At 54.2% G+C, this 25,639-nt stretch overlaps 9 protein-coding genes and 1 non-coding gene across 10 annotated transcripts; 6 read left to right on the top strand and 4 right to left on the bottom strand.

Moving 5' to 3' along the window:
- Positions 1-1,154: 1,154 nt before the first annotated feature.
- On the top strand, positions 1,155-3,246 carry PHACADRAFT_207479 (uncharacterized protein; the record flags this gene model as incomplete). The annotated part of the gene is made up of 7 exons (XM_007393930.1): positions 1,155-1,412; positions 1,465-1,730; positions 1,788-2,004; positions 2,060-2,167; positions 2,223-2,422; positions 2,476-2,616; positions 2,673-3,246. The coding sequence occupies 7 exons, from the start codon at positions 1,155-1,157 to the stop codon at positions 3,244-3,246; spliced, it is 1,764 nt and encodes a 587-aa protein (XP_007393992.1).
- Positions 3,247-3,536: 290 nt separating this feature from the next.
- PHACADRAFT_207478 (uncharacterized protein) lies at positions 3,537-6,298 on the bottom strand. The gene is made up of 8 exons (XM_007393929.1): positions 6,217-6,298; positions 5,466-5,533; positions 5,361-5,403; positions 4,934-5,308; positions 4,738-4,881; positions 4,481-4,675; positions 4,323-4,427; positions 3,537-4,268 (listed from the first exon to the last, which is right to left on the bottom strand). Exons 1-8 carry the CDS (start codon positions 6,264-6,266, stop codon positions 4,013-4,015), a joined length of 1,236 nt encoding a protein of 411 aa, XP_007393991.1. The 5' UTR covers positions 6,267-6,298; the 3' UTR covers positions 3,537-4,012.
- Positions 6,299-6,627: 329 nt separating this feature from the next.
- On the top strand, positions 6,628-8,931 carry PHACADRAFT_253175 (uncharacterized protein). Its single transcript, XM_007393928.1, has 7 exons — positions 6,628-6,921; positions 6,977-7,242; positions 7,295-7,511; positions 7,574-7,681; positions 7,737-7,936; positions 7,988-8,137; positions 8,194-8,931. Exons 1-7 carry the CDS (start codon positions 6,658-6,660, stop codon positions 8,765-8,767), a joined length of 1,779 nt encoding a protein of 592 aa, XP_007393990.1. The 5' UTR covers positions 6,628-6,657; the 3' UTR covers positions 8,768-8,931.
- Positions 8,932-10,708: 1,777 nt separating this feature from the next.
- Positions 10,709-12,846, top strand: PHACADRAFT_207476 (uncharacterized protein; the record flags this gene model as incomplete). The annotated part of the gene is made up of 7 exons (XM_007393927.1): positions 10,709-10,966; positions 11,017-11,282; positions 11,333-11,549; positions 11,606-11,713; positions 11,769-11,971; positions 12,022-12,159; positions 12,217-12,846. The coding sequence occupies 7 exons, from the start codon at positions 10,709-10,711 to the stop codon at positions 12,788-12,790; spliced, it is 1,764 nt and encodes a 587-aa protein (XP_007393989.1). The 3' UTR covers positions 12,791-12,846.
- A 710-nt stretch (positions 12,847-13,556) lies between these two features.
- Positions 13,557-15,691, bottom strand: PHACADRAFT_253171 (uncharacterized protein). Its single transcript, XM_007393926.1, has 8 exons — positions 15,219-15,691; positions 15,100-15,167; positions 14,992-15,034; positions 14,565-14,939; positions 14,364-14,507; positions 14,109-14,303; positions 13,943-14,047; positions 13,557-13,891 (listed from the first exon to the last, which is right to left on the bottom strand). The coding sequence occupies exons 1-8, from the start codon at positions 15,287-15,289 to the stop codon at positions 13,627-13,629; spliced, it is 1,266 nt and encodes a 421-aa protein (XP_007393988.1). The 5' UTR covers positions 15,290-15,691; the 3' UTR covers positions 13,557-13,626.
- A 506-nt stretch (positions 15,692-16,197) lies between these two features.
- PHACADRAFT_159776 (uncharacterized protein) lies at positions 16,198-19,504 on the bottom strand (the record flags this gene model as incomplete). The annotated part of the gene is made up of 5 exons (XM_007393925.1): positions 16,198-18,081; positions 18,147-18,238; positions 18,266-18,427; positions 18,562-18,966; positions 19,456-19,504. The coding sequence occupies 5 exons, from the start codon at positions 19,502-19,504 to the stop codon at positions 16,198-16,200; spliced, it is 2,592 nt and encodes an 863-aa protein (XP_007393987.1).
- A 34-nt stretch (positions 19,505-19,538) lies between these two features.
- On the bottom strand, positions 19,539-19,769 carry PHACADRAFT_159775 (uncharacterized protein; the record flags this gene model as incomplete). The annotated part of the gene is made up of 1 exon (XM_007393924.1): positions 19,539-19,769. The coding sequence occupies one exon, from the start codon at positions 19,767-19,769 to the stop codon at positions 19,539-19,541; it is 231 nt and encodes a 76-aa protein (XP_007393986.1).
- Positions 19,770-20,305: 536 nt separating this feature from the next.
- PHACADRAFT_182947 (uncharacterized protein) lies at positions 20,306-21,670 on the top strand. The gene is made up of 2 exons (XM_007393923.1): positions 20,306-21,138; positions 21,234-21,670. The coding sequence occupies exons 1-2, from the start codon at positions 20,310-20,312 to the stop codon at positions 21,623-21,625; spliced, it is 1,221 nt and encodes a 406-aa protein (XP_007393985.1). The 5' UTR covers positions 20,306-20,309; the 3' UTR covers positions 21,626-21,670.
- A 1,481-nt stretch (positions 21,671-23,151) lies between these two features.
- Positions 23,152-24,985, top strand: PHACADRAFT_207473 (uncharacterized protein). The gene is made up of 3 exons (XM_007393922.1): positions 23,152-24,260; positions 24,310-24,724; positions 24,783-24,985. The coding sequence occupies exons 1-3, from the start codon at positions 23,348-23,350 to the stop codon at positions 24,823-24,825; spliced, it is 1,371 nt and encodes a 456-aa protein (XP_007393984.1). The 5' UTR covers positions 23,152-23,347; the 3' UTR covers positions 24,826-24,985.
- Positions 24,986-25,559: 574 nt separating this feature from the next.
- PHACADRAFT_t40 lies at positions 25,560-25,639 on the top strand. The gene has a single exon. It is a non-coding gene; the product is annotated as a tRNA-Leu (tRNA).

Genomic DNA, 25,639 nt, shown 5'->3' with positions numbered 1-25,639 from the left:
CTAGCATCACTCTGCAAGAGTTCCAGAAAGGATACACATACCATGATTTTCTGCTAATTTAACACACCCTGAAAGCTTTGAACTGCACACTGTATCAAGGAATGGTGGTGTATCAAGGAGCAGTGGATAACTGTATGGCATGTGACAGATGAAATTTACACAGCTGTATGAAGGTTGGGCATGGACAAAAATCAGCATGTTGTAAACTAGAAACATGCAAAAACTCGTTTTCATTTGAGAGGTGAGCACCCATGCAACATATTGCCTGAGAGTGCCCAAAAATGCATGCAGATGCACAGACATGAATGTACGTGTATGCGCATGCACGAGCGCGAACTAAAGTGCAACGTCGCCAAACTGGAACTGGGCGGCGGCATAGATGATAAATCTCGAACTCGCATCATGAGCGCTACCGTACGGACCGAAGTGCACTTTCAAGTTCTTGCACGTCGGTGTCCCAAATGGTATCTAGATGAGTTGACCCGTCCTGGTGTCAGTCAAGGCGCCCGACGAGTGTCGACCCGACGCGGAACTTGGGTGTTTCTTCTGAGCGTAATGTTTTGATCTTCGCACATGAGAGATAGGAGGTGACGGTGGCTTGATGTCGGATCAGTCACGGGCGGAGTGTTTCGCGGATGGGGCCGCGCCCGCGGTGACGCTTTCGACTTTGGGCACTATTTATACATACCCGGATTCGTTTCTATCTCCCCTTTTCAGATGAAGGAACAGTCGCAATACCGAAATTACACCTCTACTGCGATGTCCGTCGGCTTTTTATCCCCTTCGAGGGGATATGTTGGCCCCCTAGTCCTCTGTCCAACTTCTCTAAGACTTGTGCGCGGGTAGAGTCCTGGTTTTACAATGTTTCTAATCAAAATGTATAGCTGAGTCACTAAGACATCTCGCCCAAGCTCCAGCCGTCGCCCTACATTCCCAGAGCTCCCTTCGTTCGAAAGAGCTCAGACCTGTCGCGGGCTTTTCTGTATGTGCTGCAACGCATGATCACAGACATATTGGACCACACTGGGCTTAGACAGGCAGGCTTTAAGACACAGCGCTCAGTTTGCCACGGTATAAAAGACAGCGCGTAGCTTCCTCGAGCAGTAAGCATTGTGGCTGCAACATTACTCTCCAGCTCACACTCTCCAGGAAAGATGCCGACCAAGCTTCTTGTCTTCTCTGCGCTGTGCTCTCTCGCATTCGCGAAGTCGATGGATTGCCGCATGAAGGTCCACGAGTCCGTATCCGCGCCACCTCAGGGTTACGTCAGCAAAGGGCCTGCTCCCGCGGATACGGAGCTCAATTTGCGCATTGCGCTCGCGCAGAGTGACCCGGATGGGCTTATCGATGCGCTGTACAACGTCAGCACGCCGGGCAGCTTGGCCTACGGCGAGCATCTCAGCAAGGAAGATGTGCGCACATTTCTCTTCAGCATGTCATCTGGTGCTGAGCCGTGCTACTCAGGTTGAGAAGTTTGCCGCGCCGACTGCGCAGACCTCCGATGCCGTCAAGGCCTGGCTCAACCACGCCGGTGTGAATGCGACTCCGATCTCGGCTGCCGGCGACTGGCTCAGTATCGCTCTCCCTGTCAATCAGGCGAACAAGCTGTTCGACGCCGACTTCGCTATCTACACCCATTCCGAGACCGGCAAGCAGACAATTCGCACGATGAAATACTCAATTCCCACCGAACTCAAGGACCACATCGACCTCGTGCACCCTATGGTCGCGTGAGTAATGGTGCAGGCAGCAGTTTAGTACGAATGTGACTTTGACTGTCGTCACAGGTTCCCGAGCCCGGTCTCCCTTCGCCCTGTCGTCTCGACATCGTCTGACCTCGAGCGCCGTGCCACTAAACACCCAGCGAATTGCTCGACCTCGGAGGTTACACCTGCCTGTGTCGAGTCTCTGTACGACATTCCCCCCATCAAGGTGACCCAGCGCCACAATCAACTCGCTGTCAGCGGCTTCGAGAATGAGTTCGCCAACCAAGCCGATCTTCAGGTACGCAGGATGCTTAATGTTTGAACGCACGCCATATTGACAACTGTACCTGCAGACCTTCCTGGAACAATTCCAACCTGACATTAAGGGGGCGACCTTCACTCTTCAGACCATCGATAACGGCACCAATCCGCAAAACGGGAGCGAGGCTGGTTTTGAGGCAGTGCGTATTTGTCTTGCGCACTTCTAAATATGCGTTCATTTGTCGCATTCGATAGAATTCAGATATCCAGTACGCTATTAGCATCAGTCATGGCGTGCCAACCACGTTCATCTCTGCTGGTCCTAACAACACGGACGGGGATCTTGACGGCCACCTAGACATGGCCCTCTTCCTCCTTGGCGAATCCAAGCTGCCGCAGGTCCTGACGACCAGCTACGGTTTTGACGAGTCCGATCTGCCTCGTAAGCTTTCCCAGTAAGTTTTTGTGTGTTGCAAGCCAGACTTGACAGCTCACTAATATGGAATAGCAAACTCTGCCATGTTTACGCTCAACTTGGCGCCCGCGGTATGTCCCTCCTCTTTGGCTCCGGTGACGGCGGTGTCTCTGGCTTGCAGTCTCAAACTTGCAACGCCACCTTTGTTCCAACTTCACCCTCTGGATGCCCCTTGTAAGTGTTTCTCACGCATCCTTCTCTTGGCGACCTAGCTAACAACAGACTGGCAGCGTGACCAGCGTCGGTGCAACCCAACTCGTCTCGTCACACGGTGGTGAGACTGCCGCACCGTTCTCCTCCGGCGGCTTCTCCGACTTCTTTTTTAGGCCGAAATACCAGGCCGATGCCGTCAAATCCTACCTCTCCTCCATCGGCTCAACGAACAGCGGCTTGTTCAATGCTTCGGGGCGGGCATACCCGGATGTCTCGGCGATTGGAACGAACCTTTCAATCATCATTGACGGCAGGCTTAAGATATTGGACGGCACGAGCTTTTCGAGCCCCATCTTCGCGGGAATGATCGCACTCATCAACGACGCGCTCTTACGCGCCGGCAAGAGACAGCTTGGCTTCCTCAACCCATTCCTGTACAAGAATCCTCGCGCGTTCCATGACATTACGACCGGCAGCAATCCTGGATGCAATACGACCGGCTTCCCGGCTCTCAAGGGCTGGGACGCCGTCACTGGCCTGGGCACCCCGAACTTTAAGGCACTAAAGGAGGCAGCTCTGAAGGCAGCTAGGGTTCCACATCCCCACCCAATTGAGACGGAGTGTACAATGCAGGATGTACTCTCTGTGTAGATCATTTTACGTCTTGACAGCTATTCCAAGAATGACAGACAGCGGCGAATTTCAAGAACACAGAGTTCGGAACTCCTCGTGTGCCAGTACTAGTGTGGTGGGACGGGTGCGATCACGCCGACTGCTTGAGGCCGCCTCAACGGCCACAAACAAAGATACAGTACGTACCAGCCTGAGATGGAATTCATGCAGCTCAGCTGCATGAAGTTCAACTCGAGCAACATCGCTCGTGGTACACACCGACCGTGTTTGGTACGATAGTGCATGGTGACAGCACTATAGGGCGTTGACGATAAGGAAAAAGGGATCGGATGAGCCTACGTCAAAGATCTGCGGCTGTTCGAACATGTAATTGGGGGAGACTAAATGCCCGTCGTGCGAAAGAAGCCGCATATACATGGCTCCTCCCGCAAAGTGTGCAGGTCCTGCAGGCGGGCCAGATATCCCTTGTTAACTAATACCCATGGTCCATCCGGGTCTCGGATATCTGAAGCATCTGCAGTATACGCTATGAAGACTGAACTGCTTGAGCATGTTCACGCACTCACTTGGTAAGTCGGGGCCTGCAAGTAGGGCCAGAAGGTTGTTACCTCAATAAACACGTGAGGGAGGCCTGAGAATTCAGTGCAGGGTCCTAGAAACGGAACTCTGCCTCATGGCAGCGTCCTTTGAAAGATGTTTCGAGAAGCGAACGATCGACTACCGATGATAAACTCTATTCACCTCTGGACACGTATTGTACAGTTGCACTCGAGCAATCTTGCCTTTACGCCGACTTCGCCTTCGTCGCCGCCCTCGACCGCTCCGCGGCCTCGCGGATGGCCCACGTCAGCTCGTACGTCCGCACAGCGTCCTCGAAGCTGGAGAGAATCTGCGCCGCCTCTGGTGAGCCTTCGATGTTGTCGACAAACACCGAGACTTCAGAGAAGTACGGGTCGTCTTCCGCAAAGTTATGCACCTCCTCCGCATCGCTGCCTGGCCGCCGGATGTGTAGAACCGGCTGGACGTACGGGTTCAGGAGTCTAGAGATATCTGAATCAGAAAGTGGTAGCACGTAGACAGAGAAGTATGCGCACTTGAGTTGGTAACCGTCTGCGTAAACCTCGAGCTCACAGCTGTAGTCGAGGCCCTGCAGAGCGACGAGGTGGGTCAGACTTCCAACGGCACCGTTCTTGTACTTCCTGCACATAAATGTAAATCGGCCTGCCGAGCTGTTTCCAAAAAGGTGACTGACCAGGTAGCAGACGTCGCACGCGAAATTCGGTTCTCAGGCGGGATGAGCGACTCCGCGAACTGGAGCTTCGAAAGCCGTCCAGGCTCTTCATCCCACTCGACCGAGTGTGCAACAACTGTCGAGATGTCGACTTCGCCGCCAAAGTAGCGCGACAGGTCGCAGAAGTGCGTCGCTTGCTCGATGATTGGCCCAGCGCTGAAGGTAGTCTTTGCATGAGCCTTAACAAGTGACGTACGCAGGCCGAGTCTGATGCAAACCTTTTTGCCTTGTCCCACCAGTCGAGCTTCGCAATGCTCTCGTAGGCGGCGGCGTAGCGAGCAATCGTTGCTATAACTGTCAAATTATTTTCCTGGACGATTTTTTTCATCATTTGAGTGGCGCGCAGGTAGCGCAGCATGTACCTATATCGCGTGGCTGAGCGCAGGCACAGCGAGCCAGAAACTTGTGACCTACCCGACTGAGCAAATTGTTCCGCTCGCGGAAACTGACTTCGCAACCCCAAAGATATCAGAAAGCTCGTCCTTCGGACCTGTCGCCACGGGCTTCTCAATGAATAGTGGGACACCAGGGAAGTACTTCAGGATCTGCTGTTCCACATCCCGGCCGTTCCTCGTCGTGCCCCGAAACATCGGTGGCGAACCAACAACGATCGCCCGCGGAGCCATGTCGGGCGTCATATTCTGCACGAACTCGTCGAGGTTGCGGAAGATCTTGGTATCTTCATAGGCAGACCGCACGAAGGTCTCACGCTTCTGCTGTAGCCGCATCTCCGCGTTTTCGACCGCGGGGTCAATGAGCGCAACAAGCTTGAATCGGGGGCCTAGTTTGCTGTGGGCGAGAGATCAGCTACGGAATGCGTCAATCGCGTAAGGAAACGTACTGTTCAAAGCGGAACGAATGATTCCAGGGGACCGTGTCCGAACCTACGCAGCACATCATGAGCCTTACGATAACACAACAAGGACGAGGTTTGATGACGAATCACCAAACATGATGACGCCGGCACCAACGAAGACAACATTGAAGTCACCGGTGCCCGACGACTGCGGCACCCTATCGTTGCAATCAGCACTGGTAACGATGGAGTGCAGTGACGCAGCTTACTTATGCATGGGCACGAGCTGCGAGGGGTCGATCGAATTTCTGCGGGAGGCACTTGCGGTCTGTGGGGACATTGTCTTTGAAGTAGAGATTGCGGGAGGGGGCTCGCGTGCGGGGAGCTGAGGCCTTTCAGATATACGCGCAACGTCTCCACCTTATCTGGCTTATACAATGACATGAAACCCTGAGGCTTGCGGCGAGTCTGGATCATATAATTCCCAGTGTTTGTTCTTAAAGTGGAAAATTCAAGATTACGTCGAGAACTTGGCCGAAAGCGGTGCTCTGCTTACCTAAGTCTCGGTCAGATATGGAGCCCTATGCAGGACTGCTTAGTCTGACTTGACTTAATCCCATACCTTCATCATCTCGTAATTCTATATGTGTATTCAAATCCCAGCTCAAACTGAAAAGGATGTGCAGAACGATGGAAAGCACTGCATTCGGTCTACAGAAAGTTGCATTCGCACACGGCAATTATGATCCCGCTCGCCCTTCTGCCTCAGCACAGCCGTCCCTCATTGTCTCCCACTCCGGTCGGCCAGCCGTCTTACATCCGTTATCTTGTTACAGCACTTGGGTCGCTGCTGTTTGGAGCGTGAGGCTAGGTCATGCGAAGGTCATATGCTTTCACAGACCAGTCGAGGCCGCGCGGATGGGAAGACCACTCGTTCATCTCTTCATCCATTGGCCAGCAACTCAGAGCAACGTAAGATCTATCGTTCGTGCCCGAGGGTCGCTTATGCCCTCTCCTCAGAATCCGCCCATGATATGAGGGCCAAAGCAGATGCATTCTGCCTGGACTCAAGAATCACAGCTCGAACAGACGGTGCAGATAGAACTCTGGTTTCACAGCGTTTTTAATCGGAGTTTTTAGTCTTGTCGCGGCCTCGCCCAGTGGCATCCACTACTCCCTTCGTTCGAAGAAACACAGATCTGTCGTGTTATTTCCCGCGTTCTCGGCGATGCAACCATCACAGACAGGGTCCGGGCGCTCACTGGCAGTGTAACCGTGGCTTCGTCGGGCAGTAAGAACCGCGACCGCACTCTTGTCCTCTCGCTCACTGTCTCAAGGCGAGATGGCGTCCAACCTCAAACTCCTCGTCTGCTTTGCGCTATTTTTGCTCGCCTTCGCAAATCCTATGGCCTGCAGAACGAAAATACACGAGGCCATAGAGAGCATTCCGGCCGGCTATGTTCGCGTTGGCTCTGCTCTTTCAGATACTGAGCTGAAGCTGCGCATTGCGCTCGCGCAAAGAGACCCTGAGGGGCTCATAGACGCGCTGTACGACGTCAGCATGCCAGGCAGCTTGTCCTATGGCAAGCACCTCAGCAAGGAAGAGGTGAGCATATTTCCTTCTAACATGTCCCACGCCAGTGCTGAGCCATGCTGCGCAGGTCGAGCAGTTTGTTACGCCGACTGCACAAACCTCCGATGTCGTCAACGCCTGGCTCTCCCAGGCTGGCGTGAATGCGACCTCGATCTCGCCTGCCGGTGACTGGCTCAGCATCACTGTCCCTGTTGGTCAGGCAAATGAGTTGTTCAACGCCGATTTCGCCGTCTACACCCACTCTAATACCGGCAAGCAGACAATTCGCACGACGAGCTACTCAATTCCCGTCGAACTTGAAGGGCATCTCGACTTCGTCTATCCCACGATCACGTGAGTAATGGTGTAGCTTAGTACGAGCGTGGTATTGACTGGAGTATCACAGGTTCCCGAACCCCATTTCCCCTCGCCCCGTCGTCTCGACACCGTTCGCCCTCAAACGTCGCGGTGTTAATCCCCCAGCCCCTTGTTCAACCTTGGCGGTCACACCCACCTGCGTCGAGTTTTTGTACGATATCCCTGCCACTAAGGCGAATCAGAGCTCAAACAAGCTCGCTGTCAGCGGCTTCGACAATTTGTTCGCCAACCGTGCCGATCTGCAGGTACGTGCAATGCTCAGTATTCAATGTTCAGGCGCACGAAATGCTAATAACTGTACCTGTAGCTTTTCCTGGAAGAATTCCAACCCAAGCTTGCCGGGGAGACATTTTCTGTTGAGACCATCGATGGCGGCCGCAACTCGCAGAACAGGAGCGAGGCCGGCGTTGAGGCGGTGCGCCTTGGTCTGGTGCACTCCAGGATGTGTGCTCATCTGACTCGCCGGATAGAATCTTGATATCCAGTACGCCATCAGCACGAGCCACGGCGTGCCAGCAACCTTCATTTCTGTTGGCGAGGAAAATCTCGACGGTGACCTTAGCGGCTTCCTGGACATCATCAACCTCCTCCTCGGCAAATCCAACCCGCCACAGGTCTTGACAACCAGCTACGGCGACAACGAGAGCGAGACCCCTCGCCCGCTTTTTGCGTAAGTTGTGTATTGCGACCCGGACTTGTCAGCTTACTGACATAGAAATAGCAAACTTTGCAACGCCTACGCTCAACTCGGCGCCCGCGGTACCTCCATCCTCTTTGCCTCCGGTGATGGCGGTGTCTCAGGCTACCAGCATGGCTTGCCGCCTGATAGCTGTACCGACTTTGTTCCCACCTTCCCGTCTGGGTGCCCATTGTAGGTATTTTCTGCAATTCGTTCTCTTGACGACTTGGCTGACAACGGGCCGACAGCGTGACCATTGTTGGTGGCACCCAAGTCGTCTCCTCGAATGGCGGCGAGACTGCCGGAGGCTTCTCCTCCGGTGGCTTCTCCAACTACTCCAGCAGGCCGCCATACCAGGCCGCCGCCGTCGAGTCCTACCTCTTCTCCATCGGTTCGATGAACAGGGGCTTGTTCAACGCCTCGGGGCGCGGGTACCCGGATGTCGCGGCGGTCGGAATCAACGTTACCATCGTCGTTAACGGCACGGTTCAGACAATAAACGGCACGAGCTGTGCGAGCCCCATCTTCGCGGGAATGGTCGCGCTCATCAATGACGCGCTCATCGCCGCCAACAAGAGCACCCTCGGCTTCCTCAACCCATTCCTGTACAAGCATCCTCATGCGTTTCATGACATCACGACCGGTAGCAACCCTGGGTGCAACACGAATGGCTTCCCAGCTCTGGAGGGCTGGGACCCTGTCACTGGCCTGGGCACCCCGGACTTCGTGGCGCTGCAGGCGGCGGCTCTGAAGGCGGCTGGGGTTTCGTACACCTATCCAACCCAGATGGAGGATACGGCGCAGAACGTGCTCTCTGCGTAGATTATTTCATGGCTTCACAGCTATTATCTCAGGGATGACAGACAGCGACAAATTTTCGGGACTCGTTATTCGAAACTTCGCGTGTACCAGTGCTAGTGTCATGAGACGGGTGCGATCAGGCCGACTGCTTGGAAGAGGCCGCGTAGATCAGCCTCAATGATCTGATATATATTCATTACGTACCACTCAACATTTGCGCAATCGAGCTGGATGAAATTCAAGTTCTAGAGGCTGTACACACTTAACTCTTACTTCTTGGGCTGCTGAAGGACTCAGAACTCTTCGTGCGTCCTGGGGCATAAACGTGAGCTGGCACTGCAGTTTCCTGACGGCTGCGGGGGAAAACATTCAAAGTGCTACTCATCATCATACTGCAAGTGTTTGAATGTTCAAAACGTTCGCGGTAGACACCCATTTCTGCATTTTTGGATGCGTTGGTGGGAACCCATCAAACTATGCGCTCAGCGCCTCGTTGCGGTCGTGGGTCTACCTTTTAGTCCTACACTAGGCCTCCGCCACATCAGCCAAGGAGCCCAGCCTTGAAACTTTCCGTTTGTGGCATTTTTACTCCCGTATATGGGTTGGGCGCACCTAGATGGTGGATTTAGGAGAAAGCGCCCCTGCAGACCCCGGATCTGACAACAGCGGGCGATACCGACTTGGTACCGAAAACTAAGCTAGATAAAGTAGCGGATGGCTAGAGCGTGTATTACATGAATAAAATAACCATGGAGCTCTACTCGACAAATACAGTACAAGAACGGAGCTGTCGTACACAACATGACGGGAGTGGGTTCACTGAAAATCGGAAGAGCAGTCTGAAATAGTCGTCGAGGGGGTTGTACTTCCGAGTCGTCTAATCGAGATGGCAGCGGCGTGCATGTTTCGATCTCTCATGAGAGGTAGGATTGGAAGCTTAAGGTGACGATGACTTGGTGTCGGACCAAGCACAAGTGGGGTGGTTCGCAAACGGAGTCGCGCAGGGGCCGCGCTTAAGCGCTTAGGCTTTCGACTCTGACACAGGGTGGTAAGCGCAGTTTTTTTTCTCGAGAAAACTCAGGCAAAAGCGGCTCAACAAGGCCCAGTTATTCCTCGATTTCACCGCCGATGCAAACTGAGGAGAAACTGGTGCAAAACCGGCCAAAAAGGTCTGAAACACAGTAAAACTGGCGGAAAACCGAGTTTTGCCTTCGGTTTTTTTCAGGTGAAAACCGGAGCAAGTTGGGGCCTTGTTGAATCAGTTTTTGGCCAATTTTGTGCCGGAAAAAAGTGCGCTTACCACCCAGTGTGAGTCACTTTCTGCATCAGTCCTTAATTAATATATTATTCAATGCTCGAACTTCTCGTTACGTATCGCGCGTTCTGTCTCCCCGTTTCAATTGGACAAACAATCACAGCTGTGGAACTTACATCTCTACCGCGGTTACCGTTGGCTTGTTGTCCCCTTGGAGGCCGCCTAGCCGGTTCAAGTTATAAGAGGCCATTGTCTTCCAACCTCGTGTACATGTGTGTTTTTTTCTTGAGGTCAGGTCGATTTGTACTCATAGTCACTCAGGATACTAGACCGGACCTCTGTCCAACGTCTCTCTGAGACTTAGGTATCCCTGTTCCAACAGACGGCACGGGTGGAACCCTGGTTTCACAGATGTCTCTAATCAAGGTTTCTGGCCTAATCGCCAACATGGCATCCGTCGCCCTCAAGTCGCCCTACATGGCCAGAGCTCCCTACGTTTAAAAAGGCACGAACATGTTGCGGAATTTCCCGTGTATTCTGCAACGCATGATCACAGACGTGTCGGACCATCACTTTTTCCGCACAGGCAGGCTTTAGATCCCTCGGCGCTCAGTCTGCGACGCTATAAGACTCAGCACGCAGCTTCCTCGAGCAGCGAGCATCGCGGCTGCAGCATCATTTCCTTACTCACACACTCTCCAGGCAAGATGGTGACTAAGCTCCTTGTCTTCTCTGCACTGTTGTCGCTCGCCTTCGCGAAGTCTACGGCTCGCAGCACGAAGGTCCACGAGGCCATATCCGCACCGCCTCCTGGTTACGTCAGCAACGGACCTGCTCCCGCGGATACAGAGCTCAACCTGCGCATTGCGCTCGCGCACAGTGACCCGGATGGGCTCATTGATGCGCTATACGCTGTTAGCTCGCCGGATGGCCCATCCTATGGCCAGCACCTCAGTAAGGAAGAGGTGTGTGCATTTCTCCAGCATGACCCGCGGCGCTAAGTCTTGCTACGCAGGTCGAACAGTTTGTCACGCCGACTGCACAGACCTCCGATGCCGTCAAGACCTGGCTCGCTCAGGCTGGCGTGAATGCGACCCCCATCTCGTCTGCCGGCGACTGGCTCGCCATCACCGTCCCTGTCAGCCTGGCGAATGAGCTGTTCAACGCCGACTTCAACCACTTTACTCACTCCGAGACCGGTAATAAAATAACCCGTACCTTGCAGTACTCGGTTCCCACAGGACTTAAGGAGCACATCGACCTCATGCACCCTTCGGTCACGTGAGTAACGCCCTGGCTTGGTATGAGCGTAGGTTTGACTAGTGTTACAGGTTCTCAAACCTGATCCACATTCGTCCCGCCTTTTCGACAAGGTCTGGCCTCGAGCGCCGTGCGACTGAGGAAATGAAGTCTTGCTCAACAGATGGGATCACACCCGCCTGTATCGAATTCCTGTACGGCATACCCACCGCTAGGGCTACCCAAAGTTCCAACTACCTCGCTGTCAGTGGCTTCAACGAGCAATTCGCCAACAAGGTCGATCTTGCAGTGCGCACAATAGTTAACATTTTAAGCTTACGAAATGTTGACAATTGTACTTGCAGACTTTCCTAGATAAATTCCAACCCGATCTCAGTGGAATGACCTTCACTCTTCAGACCATTGATGGCGGCAGCAACTCGCAGAATGGAAGCGAGGCCGGCATTGAGGCGGTGCGTATTTGTCTGGCGCACTCTTATACATGCGCTCATCGGATGCACTCGATAGAATCTCGATATCCAGTACGCTACCAGCATCAGCCAAGGCGCGCCAGTCACATTTATCTCTGTTGGCGAAGATAATCACGACGGCTTCGAACTTGGCGGCTTCCTGGATATCATACTCTTCCTCCTCGGCGAATCCAACCCACCGCAGGTCCTGACAACCAGCTACGGCGAGAACGAGAACGAGATCTCTCCCTTGCTTGCTGCGTGAGTTGTGTGTTGCAGCTCGGACTTGGCAACTTACTGACATGGAATAGCAAACTTTGTAATGCTTACGCTCAACTCGGCGCCCGCGGCGCCTCCATCATCTTTGCCTCCGGTGACGGTGGTGTCTCCGGTGCGCAGTCACATAATTGCTCCAAATTCGTCCCCACCTTCCCCTCCGGGTGCCCCTTGTAAGTATTTTTCGCACGTCCCTTTTAAGGCGTCCCGAATAACAAAGAGATCGGTAGCATGACCTCCGTTGGCGCCACCCAGCTAACCTCATCGTCTGGCGGAGAGACCGCCGCGTCGTTCTCCGCCGGCGGCTTCTCCAACGACTTCGTCACGCCGTCATACCAAGCCCATGCCGTCGAGTCCTACCTCTCCTCTATTGGCTCGACGAACAGCGGCAAGTTCAACACCTCGGGGCGCGGGTACCCGGATGTCGCGGCGATCGGGGTGAACGTTACCATCGTCGTTAACGGCACGAGTGGGACAGTGGCCGGCACGAGCTGCGCGAGCCCTATCTTCGCGGGTATGATCACGCTCATCAATGACGCGCTCATCGCCGCCAACAAGAGCACCCTCGGCTTCCTTAACCCATTCCTGTACGCGAATCCTGATGCGTTCAATGACATTACGACTGGTAGCAATCCAGGGTGCAACGCGAGCGGCTTCCCAGCTCTGGAAGGCTGGGACCCTGTCACTGGCCTGGGTAGCCCGAACTTTGTGGCACTGAAAGCGGCGGCACTGAAGGCGGCTGGGGTTTCGTACACCTACCCAGTCCAGATGGCGGATATAATGCAGGACGTACTCTCTTTGTAGATTTTTCTATATGTGTTTTCAACTGCTCCAAGAACGATAGGCCCGTGACGACTTTTTGAGCTCGGGAATCGAGAACTTCGATTCAGAGTCCGTACAAGGCGGTGTGAGTGGGAACTCATCGGCATTCGCATTGCCCAGACTTTCTTGCAGAGCGACTCGAAGAAGTTATTGTGAGTATGCTCGAACACCCATTTCTGGAGACCCTCCTACCAGATCAGCACGCGCATGCGATGCATCGCGTACCTGAAATCCGTCAACACAGATCCATTGATGAAGCCAAGTAGGTAGAGTATGAAAGATTAAGTATTCGGTAGTACTTGTTTGCTCGCGTGAGTTGAGCTCGAGGTTCTGTAAATAACCTCGCCGCGTCCTTCTACTAAGCGCACTTCCGCACTCTGCGCTTCTGAATGTAGTCTACAACACTGCCCCAGCGTCTTGCACATCTCCAACGCATCTCGCAGAAGTGAGATTTGTTCGTGCTTTGCTGGCGTGACAGCAGACGTCTTATAATGCATTCGTGCCCTTGCATCAACGGGTCGCGGTCTCATTTCGAGTGTAGAGTGTCGTATTTTGGCGCAGTGGTGCACGCCATCATGGGTTGAGAGGCATGGCGCAAAGTGCTTCTCAACCGCTCTTAAGATGCATGACCAAGGCCTACGAGCAAAATATGGTATCGCAGCGATAAGACAATCTCGAAGCACTGCGCTGTATGGTGACATCGCCAGAGTAGCATCCGGCTGATCACGAGACTGTGATTACTGACTATCCGGAGCGAACGAGGTCTATTCACTTCTCTACACGTATGGAACAGTTGCGTTTGAGTATTCTTCTCGTCTTCACGAGGACCTCGCCTTCGACGCTGCCCGCGAGCGCTCTGCGGCCTCGCGGATGGCCCACGTCAGCTCGTACGTCCGCACACCATCTTCGAAGCTCGAGAGAATCCGCGCCGCCTCTGGCGAATCTTCGACATCCTCGATGTTGTCGACGAAGACCGAGACTTCCGAGAAGAACGGGTCGTCGTCCGCGAAGTTGTGCACTTCCTCGGCGTCGCTGCCTGGCCGGCGGATGTACAGAACTGGCTGGACGTACGGGTTTACGAGCCTAGAGAAACCTCCGTTAGTTGACGTGCCATCTGGGTAAGAGGGCACATACTTGAGCTGGTAGCCGTCCGCGTAGATCTCGAGCTCGCAGCTGTAATCGTGGCCCTGCAAAGCAGTGAGGTGGTTCAGACTCCCAACAGCGCCGCCGACGTATTTCCTGCGCACACACGCAAATCAGCATGGGCCATCCTGTAAAGCGGATTCGAAACGCGACCGACCAGGTGGCAGACGTCGCGCGCGAGACTCGATTCTCGGGCGGGATAACCGATTCGTCGATCTGTAGCTTCGACAGCCGCCCGGGCTCGTCATCCCATTCGACCGAATGCGCGACAACGGTCGAGATATCGACCTCGCCGCCGAAATAGCGCGAGAGATCGCAAAAGTGCGTTGCCTGTTCAATGATTGGTCCGGCACTGGATGTCATTTTCGCGTAAGCCTTCGAAAGAGAGAGACTGCCAAAATTCCAGATGCACCTCTTCGCCTTATCCCACCAATCAAGCTTGGCGATGGCCTCGTAAGCGGCGGCAAATCGGGCGATCGTCGCGATTACCGTCAGGTTATTTTCCTCGATGATTTTCTTCATCATCTGCGTAGCCCGCAGATAGCGCAGCATGTACCTATGTCACGACGTTAAGCTCACAGATGATCAGCCTTGCAGCCGGAGGATGGCCTACCCAACCGAGCAGATGGTCCTACTAGCCTGAATCGACCTGGCAACCTCGAAGATATCAGAAAGCTCTTCCCTCGCGCCTGTCGCCACGGGCTTCTCGATGAATAGTGGGACACCAGGAAAATATTTCAGGATCTGCAGCTCGATGTCCCGGCCGGTCTTCGTTGTGCCCCGGAACATCGGTGGGGAGCCAACAACGATCGCCCGCGGAGCCATGTCGGGCGTCATATTCTGCACGAACTCGTCGAGGTTGCGGAAGACCTTGGTATCTTCATAGGCTGAACGCACGAAGGTCTCACGCTTCTGCTGTAGCCGCTTCTCTGCGTTTTCGACCGCGGGATCAATGAGCGCAACGAGCTTGAAGCGGGGGCCGAGTTTGCTGTGAACAAGTGATCAGCCATGGAATGTGTCAGTCGCACAAGGACACGTACTGTTCAAAGCGGAAGGAGTGATTCCAGGGACCCTCGTCTGAGCCTGTGCAGTACATCACGAGCTCCGTGAGGACGAAAGATTGAAGTGCAGGCTCGATGAGGACTCACCGAACATGATGTTGCCAGCACCAACGAAGACAACATTGAAGTCGCCGGTGCCGGACGACTGCGGTACCCTGGTATTGCAGTCAGCGCTGACTACAGTGAAGTGCGGCAGCGCGACCTACTTGTGCATAGGCGCGAGCTGCGAGGGGTCGATGGAGTTTATGCGGGAGGTGCTTGCAGCCTGCTGGGACATTGCTTTTCTAGCAGAGGTAGCCTGAAACTGCGGGAGAGAGTTGGAGTACGGGGAGCTGGGGCCTTTCAGACTGAATATATACGCGCAAAGTGTCCACCTGGCCCCCACATCATGGCCATGGCCGGATCCTGAAGCACAGTCACGAGCAGTCAAACGATAGACTTTGCGCCGCTTTGGGTCGGTGGCCAATGGATGGAGAGATGAGCGAGGGGTCTTCCCATCCGTCGCGGCCTCGACTGCTCTGTGGTAGCAGATGACCTTCGCATGACATAGTCTCACGCTTCAAGTAGTGATGATCCGGGTGTTGTACCTAAGATAACGGACAGAAGACGGCCGATTTAACTTGAAGCTTAAGACAATGAGGGACGGTTGCGCTGAGACAGAAGGGCGGGTGGCGGGACCGTGGTTGCCGTGTGGGCACAGGGTGCAGATTCGGATTTCTTCGGCGCACAGAATGCAGTGGTTTCCATCGTTCTGTATATTCTCTTCAAATCCGAGGGCGGAGATTCGAGTGCTCAGAGAGAGAGGATGAGAGAGGATGAAAGTATAGGACTGAGCTAGACTGCGTAGACGCCGATTGGGCCCTCAGAAACCCTAACCTAACTCCCCGGAGGTTGCATATCCAACGGATTCACCTCATGTAACTCTTTTTGTGATTCAATGATGCAGCGCTAGAAGCTACCAAACAAGTCCCATGCAGTGCAATTATTTGTGAATTAAATTATCAGCTGTGAATGAGATGCTAGTCCTTGCTTTCCAAGAAGCGTTCCCCCTACTCGATGCGCCCTCGCAGCCAGCTCAAGAGCCCCTTCGTGCCCTCGCGCTCCCAAACCCGCCTCGGCGGTACGCGGAACCTACACGCCGCAACGTCAGCACAACATTCTCGCCGCCAGAATCCTCGACAGCACTCACGTATTCCCGTCGACGAGGAACACCTCCAGCGGGAGGAGCCCTACCGGGGGCGGCAGCCGCCCGATCTCGTTGTCCCGTATGTCGAGCTCCTCGAGCGTCCACTCGCGCACGTCGCGGTTGCCCCGGAACATCTCTGCGAGCCGCTCGAAGCCGTCGAGCGCCGCGAGCGCGTTCCCGCGCAGGCGCAGGCACCGCAGCCCCGCGCGCCCCGCCGCCGCGTCTGCGAGCACGAGCGCCGCGAGGGCGTCCCGCGAGAGCGCGTCTCCGTCGAGCGCGTTGTAGCTCAGGTCGAGCGTGCGCAGGCCCGGGAAGAGCAGCATGAGCAGCGGGAGGAGTGCCTCGCTCGTACGCGGCGCCGTGCCGCTCGCCGCGTCGGCCGCCGCGACGCGCGATACGGGGACGGTGCCGCCGAGCCCGCAGCCCTCCAGCACGAGCTCCTCAAGCGCAGGCAGGAACGGCCCATCAGAGTCTGCGGGCAGGCTGAACGAGCTGTCCATCTTCCTGCTGGTAAGCACGAGGACCTTGAGCGTGTGTGCGAAGGGCTGGGTGATGATAGCAGCGAGCGGGAGCGTCGGCGTCGGGACCGCCAGTGCCAATTCGGATGCTGACCCCGCCGGTGTAGGCTTGATAGCCAGGGAAAATGAACGAAAGTGCTCGTTCTTGCGCAACGCAGCGGATGGCGGCAGGGTGAGCGTTTGTGTTGCGGCAGTGTAGTACTGTGTGCTTGAAAGCGCAGAACTTGCTGAAGGTATGGGCGACGCGGCCGACGACTGCGGCTCTGGACTCGGACTTGCTGCAGGTGTAGGCTGCTGTTGGTGCGCGGCTGCTGCCACTGCCGCTGCTCGAGCGCGCCGTCGGCCACCTGCTGTCAACAAGCCTAGCTCCGCCTCAATCTCCCACGCCTCCTTTTCGACAGGCTTCAGCGCTGGTAGTGAAGGTTTGGGCGGAGACAACAAAGCAGAGTCCACTAGGCCTGACTCCGGGGCGGCAGCGGCAGCTGCTGCGCGAGCACGCCTCTTCGCGCCCTCGGTTAGAAGACTTTGCCCGGCCTCGATCTCCCAAGTCTCCTTCGCAACTTCTTTCTTCGCTGGTGAGCTACCACCGAGTGGGCCGGCCCATCCATCTTTCGTGTCATTACTCTTTGAATTATGTCGCCCACGAGCCTTTGTCCTTCGCTCGGCCTCGATCTCCCAAACCTCCTTGATGACGCGCTTGCCAACAATGACGCGCAGGACACCAGGCTTTGGTGCATCCGACGTCACGTCGTACTCAATCTTCTGCTTGACGATAGTGAGAAGGAAGGCGGCCTCGATGGCCGGGCGGGTGACGTAGGTCTCACCAAGATCAAGGACGCTAAGCGAGGAGAAGGGCGTGGATTCCGACGAGAAGAGCGTCGTGGGGAAGGAATCATCGCCGATGTCGGCGTGCTCGCACTTCAGTTCGCCAAGCTTCTCCAACTTCGACAATGCGCGGATGAGAGAAGTAGACTGTCCTAGAGGGTTCGATGAGAGATCGAGCTTGGCGAGACAAGCGGGCAGGTGGTTCAGCTCATAGTCGATAGAAGCCGCGGACAACTTGTTGTGCGATATATCTAGGACGGACAGTCTTGGCAAGACCGTAGTAGCACGGGTGATAGTATCACAGTACCAGTCACCCCGAGGATCCTTGGTCCGTCCCAGAGGATTAACGGAGTCGGAGAACGGCGCGAAGAAGGGTAGGGATGTGAGAGAGTTATGGGACAGATTAAGAGCAGCGAGAGAGGGCAGAGCGAATATATTGGCAGGTAGAGACGTCAAAGAGTTGTGTGAAAGGTCCAGCGACGTCAACGCAGTGAGATCAGCGAAGGAGTCGGGAAGGAAGGTAAGTCTGTTGTTGTGCAACTAGCATATAGTCGAATCAGTATATCAACATCGATGACGTTTCAGTGTCGAAAGCGAAGACTCACATCGACACTCTTCAGTGAGCCGAACATGGATATCTCTGGCTGCACTTCAAGGATCTCGTTCGACCATGCCTTTAGGATCTCGAGATCTTGTGCTTCATACCAAGATGGAGAATTCAAACCACCATTGCGTCGCTTAGATGCAGAAGGGTCGTCTGAAGTACCCGTTGTAATTGATGGTTCGACCGGGACAAGTTTCAGCGGCTCTGGCTTTATGCCAAGGTGTATCTCAAACAATGCAGAGGGCAGGCACGGTAGCCCCCGAGAAGCAAGGTTTACGGCACCTGAAAGCAGTATATATGCGCGTGAGTACACGATCTGACGTGTGAACATGGACTTTAATATGCACAGCTTGAGGGAGGGCTGGTACGCATCATGCTATGACTTGATGTGCTTCAGCCGACAAAGCAAGACTCACCCGTCGTCCGTGCTCTCTCAATCGTCTCCTTCACCGACCACCTTCCCAAATCAATAGCGTTCTCATCCGGACTTGGATCACGAGTAGATGTAGCGTCCTCCAATCCCTCGAAGTCATCGAAGCCATTTGTGGGCGGCGCGCTCTTCGCTTGTGCCTTCTTCGCCTCCGCTCGTTTGAGCGCAATCTGCTCTCTGATGTTAAGCTGAGGAGATGCCGGGGGCTCCTCTGGAAGAGGCTTGACCTTCTTTAACGGAGACTTGGACGGAGTGATTGGCCTCGAGGCTTGGAGGCTACTCTGGGGACGCAGCGTCCTGCTGCCTGGTGTCGGGCTTGGTGGCGGCTTAGTGCGGGGTGTAGAGGACGCGCGGAGCCTTGAGGGCGATATGGACGGAGTCTTTTGCTGGGCTGCGTGCGCTGTAGCGGGACGTGGAAGGCGGCGGGATGCGCGACATGGCGAGGCGAGAACAACCCTGTGGGGATGCACGCGGCAAGCGCCCACGGGTCAATTATTCTCACGTGAGCGTGGTCGCCACAAAGGCCCCGCCCGCTTTGAGCTTGACCTAGACCTCACGCTCGTATACTATTTCTTTTTTTTCCGACTGGGTATATCTTATTTATCTATCGCGCGCAACTTTCTCTCTTGTTGGCCAAGTTCATGGCCCGACAGCATCTAGTACAAGCACAACTATGGTACTAATTTATTATCGCGATCTGACAGCAGTGCTTGCTGTGTTGCCTCGGGATATCACGGTATGTTCATCACGGTCACGGTATGCAAAGTACAGTATATATCCTAAGGGTTTAATTTTACGCTCGCCATCACGTCAAAATCACAGAGGAAATTGGCGCTGTGGACGAAGGCAGCGTGAAACCGCGTACTTGGGGCTCAACTACCAGCTTGCAGAAACATGCTGCGCGGCAGAAGAGTCAGTTTGGACAGCATCGTCACAAGAAATTATGCGCACGATATGAATGGCCTACGGCGGAGTCATCATCCAAGTGGCAGCGCCCGGCAAAGGAGGCCCCGCCGGCCTCCGATACGGACACGGACCAGACGCATATGAGCCGTCTGTGGCAGCTGTAGTAGTAGTCGTAGCTGAGCTAGGACCGCGCCTTCCGACATTGGGAGTGGTGACGGGAGTGGTTGAATTTCTTAGGTTGCTGGGTCGCTGAGGAATACCTGTGATAAGAGATGTGGTGGACGACATATTCTGTGAATTGTGCTAGCTTCAGCAAATAGCCGCGAAAAGTCCTCTAGAGCGTACATTTGTCAGATAGAGATGAGTTGAGAGCTGGGAAAGCACGCACGAGCGACAGCGGTATTTATTGTCGCCAACGCTGCTCACCGCCGAGCGATGTACTGCCCAGGGGAGTCATAGAGCAGCATTACTGCGCCGCAGTCCAGCTAAATTGCTTCAAATCTTGATCAGTGAGCTACGTGGAGTCCCGCAGTATTCCGGACTAGACGGTGGACTGCGCCTTATAGTTGCTGCCGCTGCGGCTTTGGCTGCGCTTTTTTAAATTGCCCGAGTGCAGTGTGCACTAGCTAAACTAGAGAAGCGCCAGTTTACTTCGCACATCGCAGCAAAGACCAGAAAAACACGGGTCGCGTATGCGCTTGATAGTGACATGACCTGGCCAGTCAAGTTATCACTGTTCGATTTCGGCGACCTTGTGCACGGGCGCTTGTCAGCACTCAGCAACCGCAGCGTTCGCCGGCGTCCGCATCTGTGTCTTGTCGCCTCGACATGTGCAAGAGCTCGGCCTCGGAGCCAAATTCCACCGTAGCTGTTCGAACCGAAAGATGCGAACCCCCCACGCCCCGGGTTCCTGTGGAGCTACAGGACATGATTATCGACAACCTACGCGGCGACAAGGAGACTCTGGCCTACTGCTCTCTCGTTTGTCGCTCCTGGCTGGCACCCAGCCAACGCCATCTATTCTTCAGTCTTCTTCTTCGCGTAGACCGTCGCTGCCCCAACAACTGCCTCGGTTGCAATGGCGAGCCTCCCTCTGGACGAACCCTTGTGGATGTGAAGGATTTCTTGGTCGGCAGCCCGCGCATTGGCTCATACGTCCAGGAGACTCGGTTTATCCGGTCATCGACTCGCAGTGGCCGTTATCCTCTCAAGGCGAATTTGCTCTTGGATATCCTCGATGTTGTCCCTCGCCTCCGCGTCCTGGAGTTTCACTGCATCGGCATTCGCGGCGATTTTCACGCGACCGAGCTCAAAGACAACTTCCTCGCCTTTGTGTCAGCTATCCCTTGTCTCAAGAAGCTCGTCTTCAACACCACGAATATATGCAGAACGCCCTCCATCGCGAACTCGTCTCTACCCGCACCCGTAGACTTCTCACAGGCTACCGTCAGCACAGGGCCTGGCAGTCCCGTGCACCCATTCTCCTTACCTCTTGAATGTTTGAAAATTCTCAGGTCATGTACTGATGGTTTTGCATTTGAGCCGGTGCTTGATGTTGTGACGGCGCGACCGGACAGCCTCAGCTCCTTGCGACGTCTAACTATCAATCTCGCCTGCGAACACTCGCCAGCTGCAATATATCAATCGTTTCATGGGAGTATTTGGACCTCGTCTTGACGAACTTTGTTTGGACCTTTCGCATACATACGATATTGATCATAATAGTTACGTTGAAGGTGCGCAATTGAGTAGTGTATCTCAAGTACACAAGTCTGACCAGCTCTCAAGCACTCAACGACGCCTTGCATCTTCCTGTCTGCAAAAGCTTAGCAAATTTGACTCTTCGCATGTCCACCTTTAGCCACTACCAGCCTTTTGCGACGTCAGTCTGCCTTATGGCGAATGCTATTCTCCAGCTGCTTCCGCTCTCAATCGCCTCCGTAAACCTTGTCCTCGACTTCGACGTTGCTTATCTACAAGCTGCCCCTGAGGTGCACGTCTTGATTGGCATGCTTTACGTGGTGCACAACATTCTATCGACAAGCCATGTAAAGACAGTCACTTTGACGACCTCGGGCTGCGCCCCCGATCCAAGAGAAACTGCAGGCAATCGTCGATCACTTCCAGTCTCTGTTGGTGCATAGTACTCTGCGTGTTGAGCTCGGAGGGATATTCGACTCCTTGTGCGTTCATTTCTGTCTGCACGCCGTGCTACTGATGCTCAATAAACTACACAGGCCCGACATAGACCGAGAGATATTCTGCTCTGCAGAGCCTTGAGAGCAGTACCTAAGCTGTACATGATCAGTCATCGTATATTTCATTTATGCGACTATCGTGGTGATTTTGAACAGTCCGGCCCTCTACCTTCTTTCGTTAATTCAAGCAGCCGGGGACGGCGTTTACGTTTGATTAGGCAAGTAGCCGATAAGATTAGATGCGATGAAACTTGTGCATCCAGACGTTCCGAGCCAAGTTTGACTTCGTGCTGGAATTTCATTCGACGGTTCTTAACACCTCTGGCACTTGGTACGCCAGTCACTCCTATACTGTTAGGCTTTCAACATGCTCTCCTAGCCTGAGCGTGACACGCCATGATTTCGTTGCCCAGAGTATGTATGATATCTTCGCTCATTTCTCACCTTTCTACGCAGCTCGATTTCTCGCCTTCTCGTTCCATGTTTCTTCAGCCCAGTTGTTTACACAGTCTGGCGAGTAATGACGAAGCTGACATTGATTGGTTGCAAATCACTGAAACGTGCGTACGCAGCCCGTGAACCGTATGAATTGTACGCTTTTGGTCCGACAGGTGCACCCGAATACGCAGCCAAAGCGCGCCGCAACAACGCTCGGGTTGCATCCACCGGGTCAGTCAAGACCATGGGGACACGCGTAATTTATCAGCTACGATTTGGAATAGGCGAGGGGGTCCTCTATCCTGCATGGCCAGGGTAAAATTCGGCGGAACTATTGCATCCTTTCACTGAAGTTTGCGTAGCGTCATAGAATATATCCCCTGCTGCAGATAGCCCACGGAAAGTCGGCAGCTTGAATAACCAGACCACTGCAGTCACCACCGTCAATGTCGGAAAGTGTGGGGCTCTAATTCAGCTGCGACTCCGAATTCAGCCACTATAGACTCATATATGTCTTCTCCTCGCCTATAATCCTTTATAAGGCTCTGCCGCTTGGATAATGACTCCACCATAGACCATTCATGCCATGCGCACTGGCACAGTTTCTCTGCAACTACGCTATCTACGCTAACTCTCTTTCTGCGCAGCATGTCGAACGCAATCCGGTATCTGCGGTACAACTGCGGCTCCGCGCCGCCTTTAAGTTCGTCCATGATGCTATTACTTGTACAGTTGTAATATGCAGTGAGGAGCATCAAATCTAGCCCTCAAAAAAGACTCTGCTTCGTATGCCGCGCTACATATTCTATGACAGTGGTCACTCAGACGCGAGGCAATCCCGAACGCTTGCCAGCGTTCGCATCTTGCGTGCTGCAACCCTCGTCTTGCAGTGGTTCTATACTCATCAAGCGTAGATACTACACTTTCCTGTTTCAGTAGCAATTATTATGTAAGCTGAGTCAGGTGCGACTCGGAGCCACCAGTGCGTTGGCCGTCTCCTCAGTTCTCTTCGCACGACAAGAGAAGAGCTGAGGTCAGTTTCGATGCTTCTACAGGATAGACAGAGTGCTAATACAGCGTAAGATTTCTTCTTATCTCCTGGCTATCCTAGGTTAGCTGCGATATTGATTCTCTTCGCACTATGGCATAAAAACTGAGTGCTTCATCGGGCCAGCTCTAGCGAACGTCTTCGCAACCTCTAACACATATTTCGAACCCTGTTCTCCCAGCATGTACAAGAATTCGACCTCGAAGTCTAGTGCTGTCGCAACTTCCCCATCCCCTCCCCGAGTTCCTGTGGAGCTACAGGAAATGGTCATCGACAGCCTGCGCAACAATAAAGACGCCCTGTCCTGCTGCGCTCTCGTCTGTCGCTCCTGGCAAGCACTCAGCCAGACTTATCTGTTTTCTAGTCTTCTCCTTTACTCAAATGACTGCTTCCATAATTGCAGCAGCAGTTGCATCAGCGACTCGGAGCCTCTTCCTGGGCAACCTCTTGATGCAGTGAAGGATTTCTTGGTCGGTACCCCGCGCATTGGTGCATACATCCAGGAGATCCGCTTTGTGGGGCCGGCATGCGATAATGAACACATTCTAAAGGCGAGCTTGCTGCTAAACATCCTCAAAAGCGCCCCTCGCCTTCGCATCATGGAGTTCCACTCCCTTCTGATCTGGGACGACTTCCCCACAAACGAGCTTAAAGACAATATCCTCGCCTTCTTGTCAGCTTTCCCTTGTCTCAAGCAGCTTGTCTTCAACACGACTATTCTAGAGCCTGGGAGATCGCCTCCCATTACAGGCTCATCAGAAGCCTCATCTCCACCCTCATTTCCAAGCCCTCCACGGAGTTTCTCCGATATGGGGCCTAGCGTCCTTATAAACTCGCTTTCCCTTTCCCTCGAGTCTCTCGAATTCATCGAGGAAGGGTCCTATTTTTCCCAGTTTGAGCAGGTGCTCGCAGCTATGATCGTGCGGCAGAACAGTTTCGGTTCTTTGCGACGTATCACTGCCAACCTCGACAGCCAAAGCCCTATGCGGTTGCGACGCGTCGCTCGTATCATCGAAGTGTTTGGACCTCGTCTTGATGAGCTGTGCATAGACCTCAGCGCACATGGGTACAGTGCTCATCCCGACTTCATTGAAGGTGCGCATTCAGCAGTGTGCTAAGTACGTTGATCTGACCTGCTCTCAAGCATTTAGTGGCGCCTTGCAACCTGTATGTCTTCCTGCCTACAAGAGCTTGTCGAAGTTCTCTGTTCGCATCCACCTGAGTGACGATTATTCCCCGTCTTGCTTTGCAATGTCAACTTGTCTTACTACAAGCACCATGCTCCAGCTGCTTCTCCCCTCAGTCACTTCTCCAAGCCTTGTCCTTGTATTTGACGTTGTTTATCTACAAGAAACCACCGTGGCCAACATCTTGAGTAGCATAGGCCCTGTGGAGGGCACCGTTCTGTCGGCGGATCGTGTAAAGACAGTCACCCTGACGACATCGGGCTGGAAAGCTCCCCCAATTCAAGAGAAGCTGCGGGCAATCGTTGCCCACTTCCAGTCTTTATCGGAGCGCGGAACCTGGCGGGTTGAGCTCGGAGGGAAGTTCGGCCCCTTGTGCGTTCATTCATGCTCTACGCGTCGCGCTGCTGATGTTCAATGATGGGCTACATAGATCCGAAATAGACCGGAGAGTATTCCTCTCTGCAGAACCTTGAGAGCAGTATTTGGGCTCATTGATAGCGACAAAGAGGCCCTGCCCCGTTGCTCTATGAGTCAACAATATCTGATCTGGCGAGTACATGCTCGGGGCACAGTCTGTACTTTAGCCTTTACACTCATCCCGGCGTAGACTATGGTAGTAATGATGATGATCACTTTCTCTCAATTCTTCAGGAGTCTCCAGGTTTTCCAGACGCCGTGCTGCTCCGCAGGCTTTGCTTCAAAACGACGTGCTCGAACGACATCGTCGACGGTGATCGTCTCATCAACGAGAGAATCTCATCTGGTACTGTCAGGTGCACGTCTTCGTATGCGCATATTCCCGAGGACGGCGCAAAGAGCGTGACTCGACGTGGAAGGGCGGCACTAACCTCCCATATCCATATCATGAGACTTCATCTTCGAATGCATTGCACGATCGAACGGGTACAGCTCAGGCCCGAGTCTAGTTGCTATTGGGCACGGAGCGAGAGCGAGGCCAAATGCCAGCCTAAGTCCAAGTGGGTCCGGATGGTCGCCCACTGTCGCGCTAGCCGATGGGCCAGGGCTACCCTCGTGCGATAGCTCTCTGAGCGAGTCAGCAAGCAGCGAAGTAACGGCCCCTCGGACACCATGACGGTATCCGGGTGTGACATGTATCGGAAATATTCCGCCCTCTGGTAGCGGTGAGGTGTGGTGGCTTGCGCGATGTTGTTTGCAATACCTAGGGCACGGACGGTTCTCTCTTCATGGTGAGATGGCCGAGCGGTCCAAGGCGCCAGACTAAGGATCTGGTCCGAAAGGGCGTGGGTTCGAATCCCACTCTCATCA

This window comes from Phanerochaete carnosa, assembly GCF_000300595.1.
Source record: "Phanerochaete carnosa HHB-10118-sp unplaced genomic scaffold PHACAscaffold_3, whole genome shotgun sequence".
Lineage (NCBI taxonomy): Eukaryota > Fungi > Basidiomycota > Agaricomycetes > Polyporales > Phanerochaetaceae > Phanerochaete > Phanerochaete carnosa.
This window is presented reverse-complemented; position numbering and strand designations above follow the sequence as displayed.

Coding starts and splice junctions, on each gene's coding strand:
- PHACADRAFT_207478 (XM_007393929.1), bottom strand. CDS start 6,266: ATGGATGAAGAGATGAACGAGTGGTCTTCCCATCCGCGCGGCCTCGAC. Junction 4,882..4,933: donor GGAACAATTTGCTCAGTCGG/GTAGGTCACAAG, acceptor CACGCGATATAG/GTACATGCTGCGCTACCTGC. Junction 4,269..4,322: donor GCAGACGGTTACCAACTCAA/GTGCGCATACTT, acceptor AGATATCTCTAG/ACTCCTGAACCCGTACGTCC.
- PHACADRAFT_253171 (XM_007393926.1), bottom strand. CDS start 15,289: ATGTCCCAGCAGGCTGCAAGCACCTCCCGCATAAACTCCATCGACCCC. Junction 14,508..14,564: donor AGGACCATCTGCTCGGTTGG/GTAGGCCATCCT, acceptor GTCGTGACATAG/GTACATGCTGCGCTATCTGC. Junction 14,048..14,108: donor CGCGCGACGTCTGCCACCTG/GTCGGTCGCGTT, acceptor GTGTGTGCGCAG/GAAATACGTCGGCGGCGCTG.
- PHACADRAFT_182947 (XM_007393923.1), top strand. CDS start 20,310: ATGTGCAAGAGCTCGGCCTCGGAGCCAAATTCCACCGTAGCTGTTCGA. Junction 21,139..21,233: donor ATATCAATCGTTTCATGGGA/GTATTTGGACCT, acceptor GCAATTGAGTAG/TGTATCTCAAGTACACAAGT.
- PHACADRAFT_253175 (XM_007393928.1), top strand. CDS start 6,658: ATGGCGTCCAACCTCAAACTCCTCGTCTGCTTTGCGCTATTTTTGCTC. Junction 7,512..7,573: donor CCAACCGTGCCGATCTGCAG/GTACGTGCAATG, acceptor CTGTACCTGTAG/CTTTTCCTGGAAGAATTCCA. Junction 7,937..7,987: donor ACCCCTCGCCCGCTTTTTGC/GTAAGTTGTGTA, acceptor ACATAGAAATAG/CAAACTTTGCAACGCCTACG.
- PHACADRAFT_207473 (XM_007393922.1), top strand. CDS start 23,348: ATGTACAAGAATTCGACCTCGAAGTCTAGTGCTGTCGCAACTTCCCCA. Junction 24,261..24,309: donor TCATCCCGACTTCATTGAAG/GTGCGCATTCAG, acceptor CCTGCTCTCAAG/CATTTAGTGGCGCCTTGCAA. Junction 24,725..24,782: donor GGAGGGAAGTTCGGCCCCTT/GTGCGTTCATTC, acceptor TGGGCTACATAG/ATCCGAAATAGACCGGAGAG.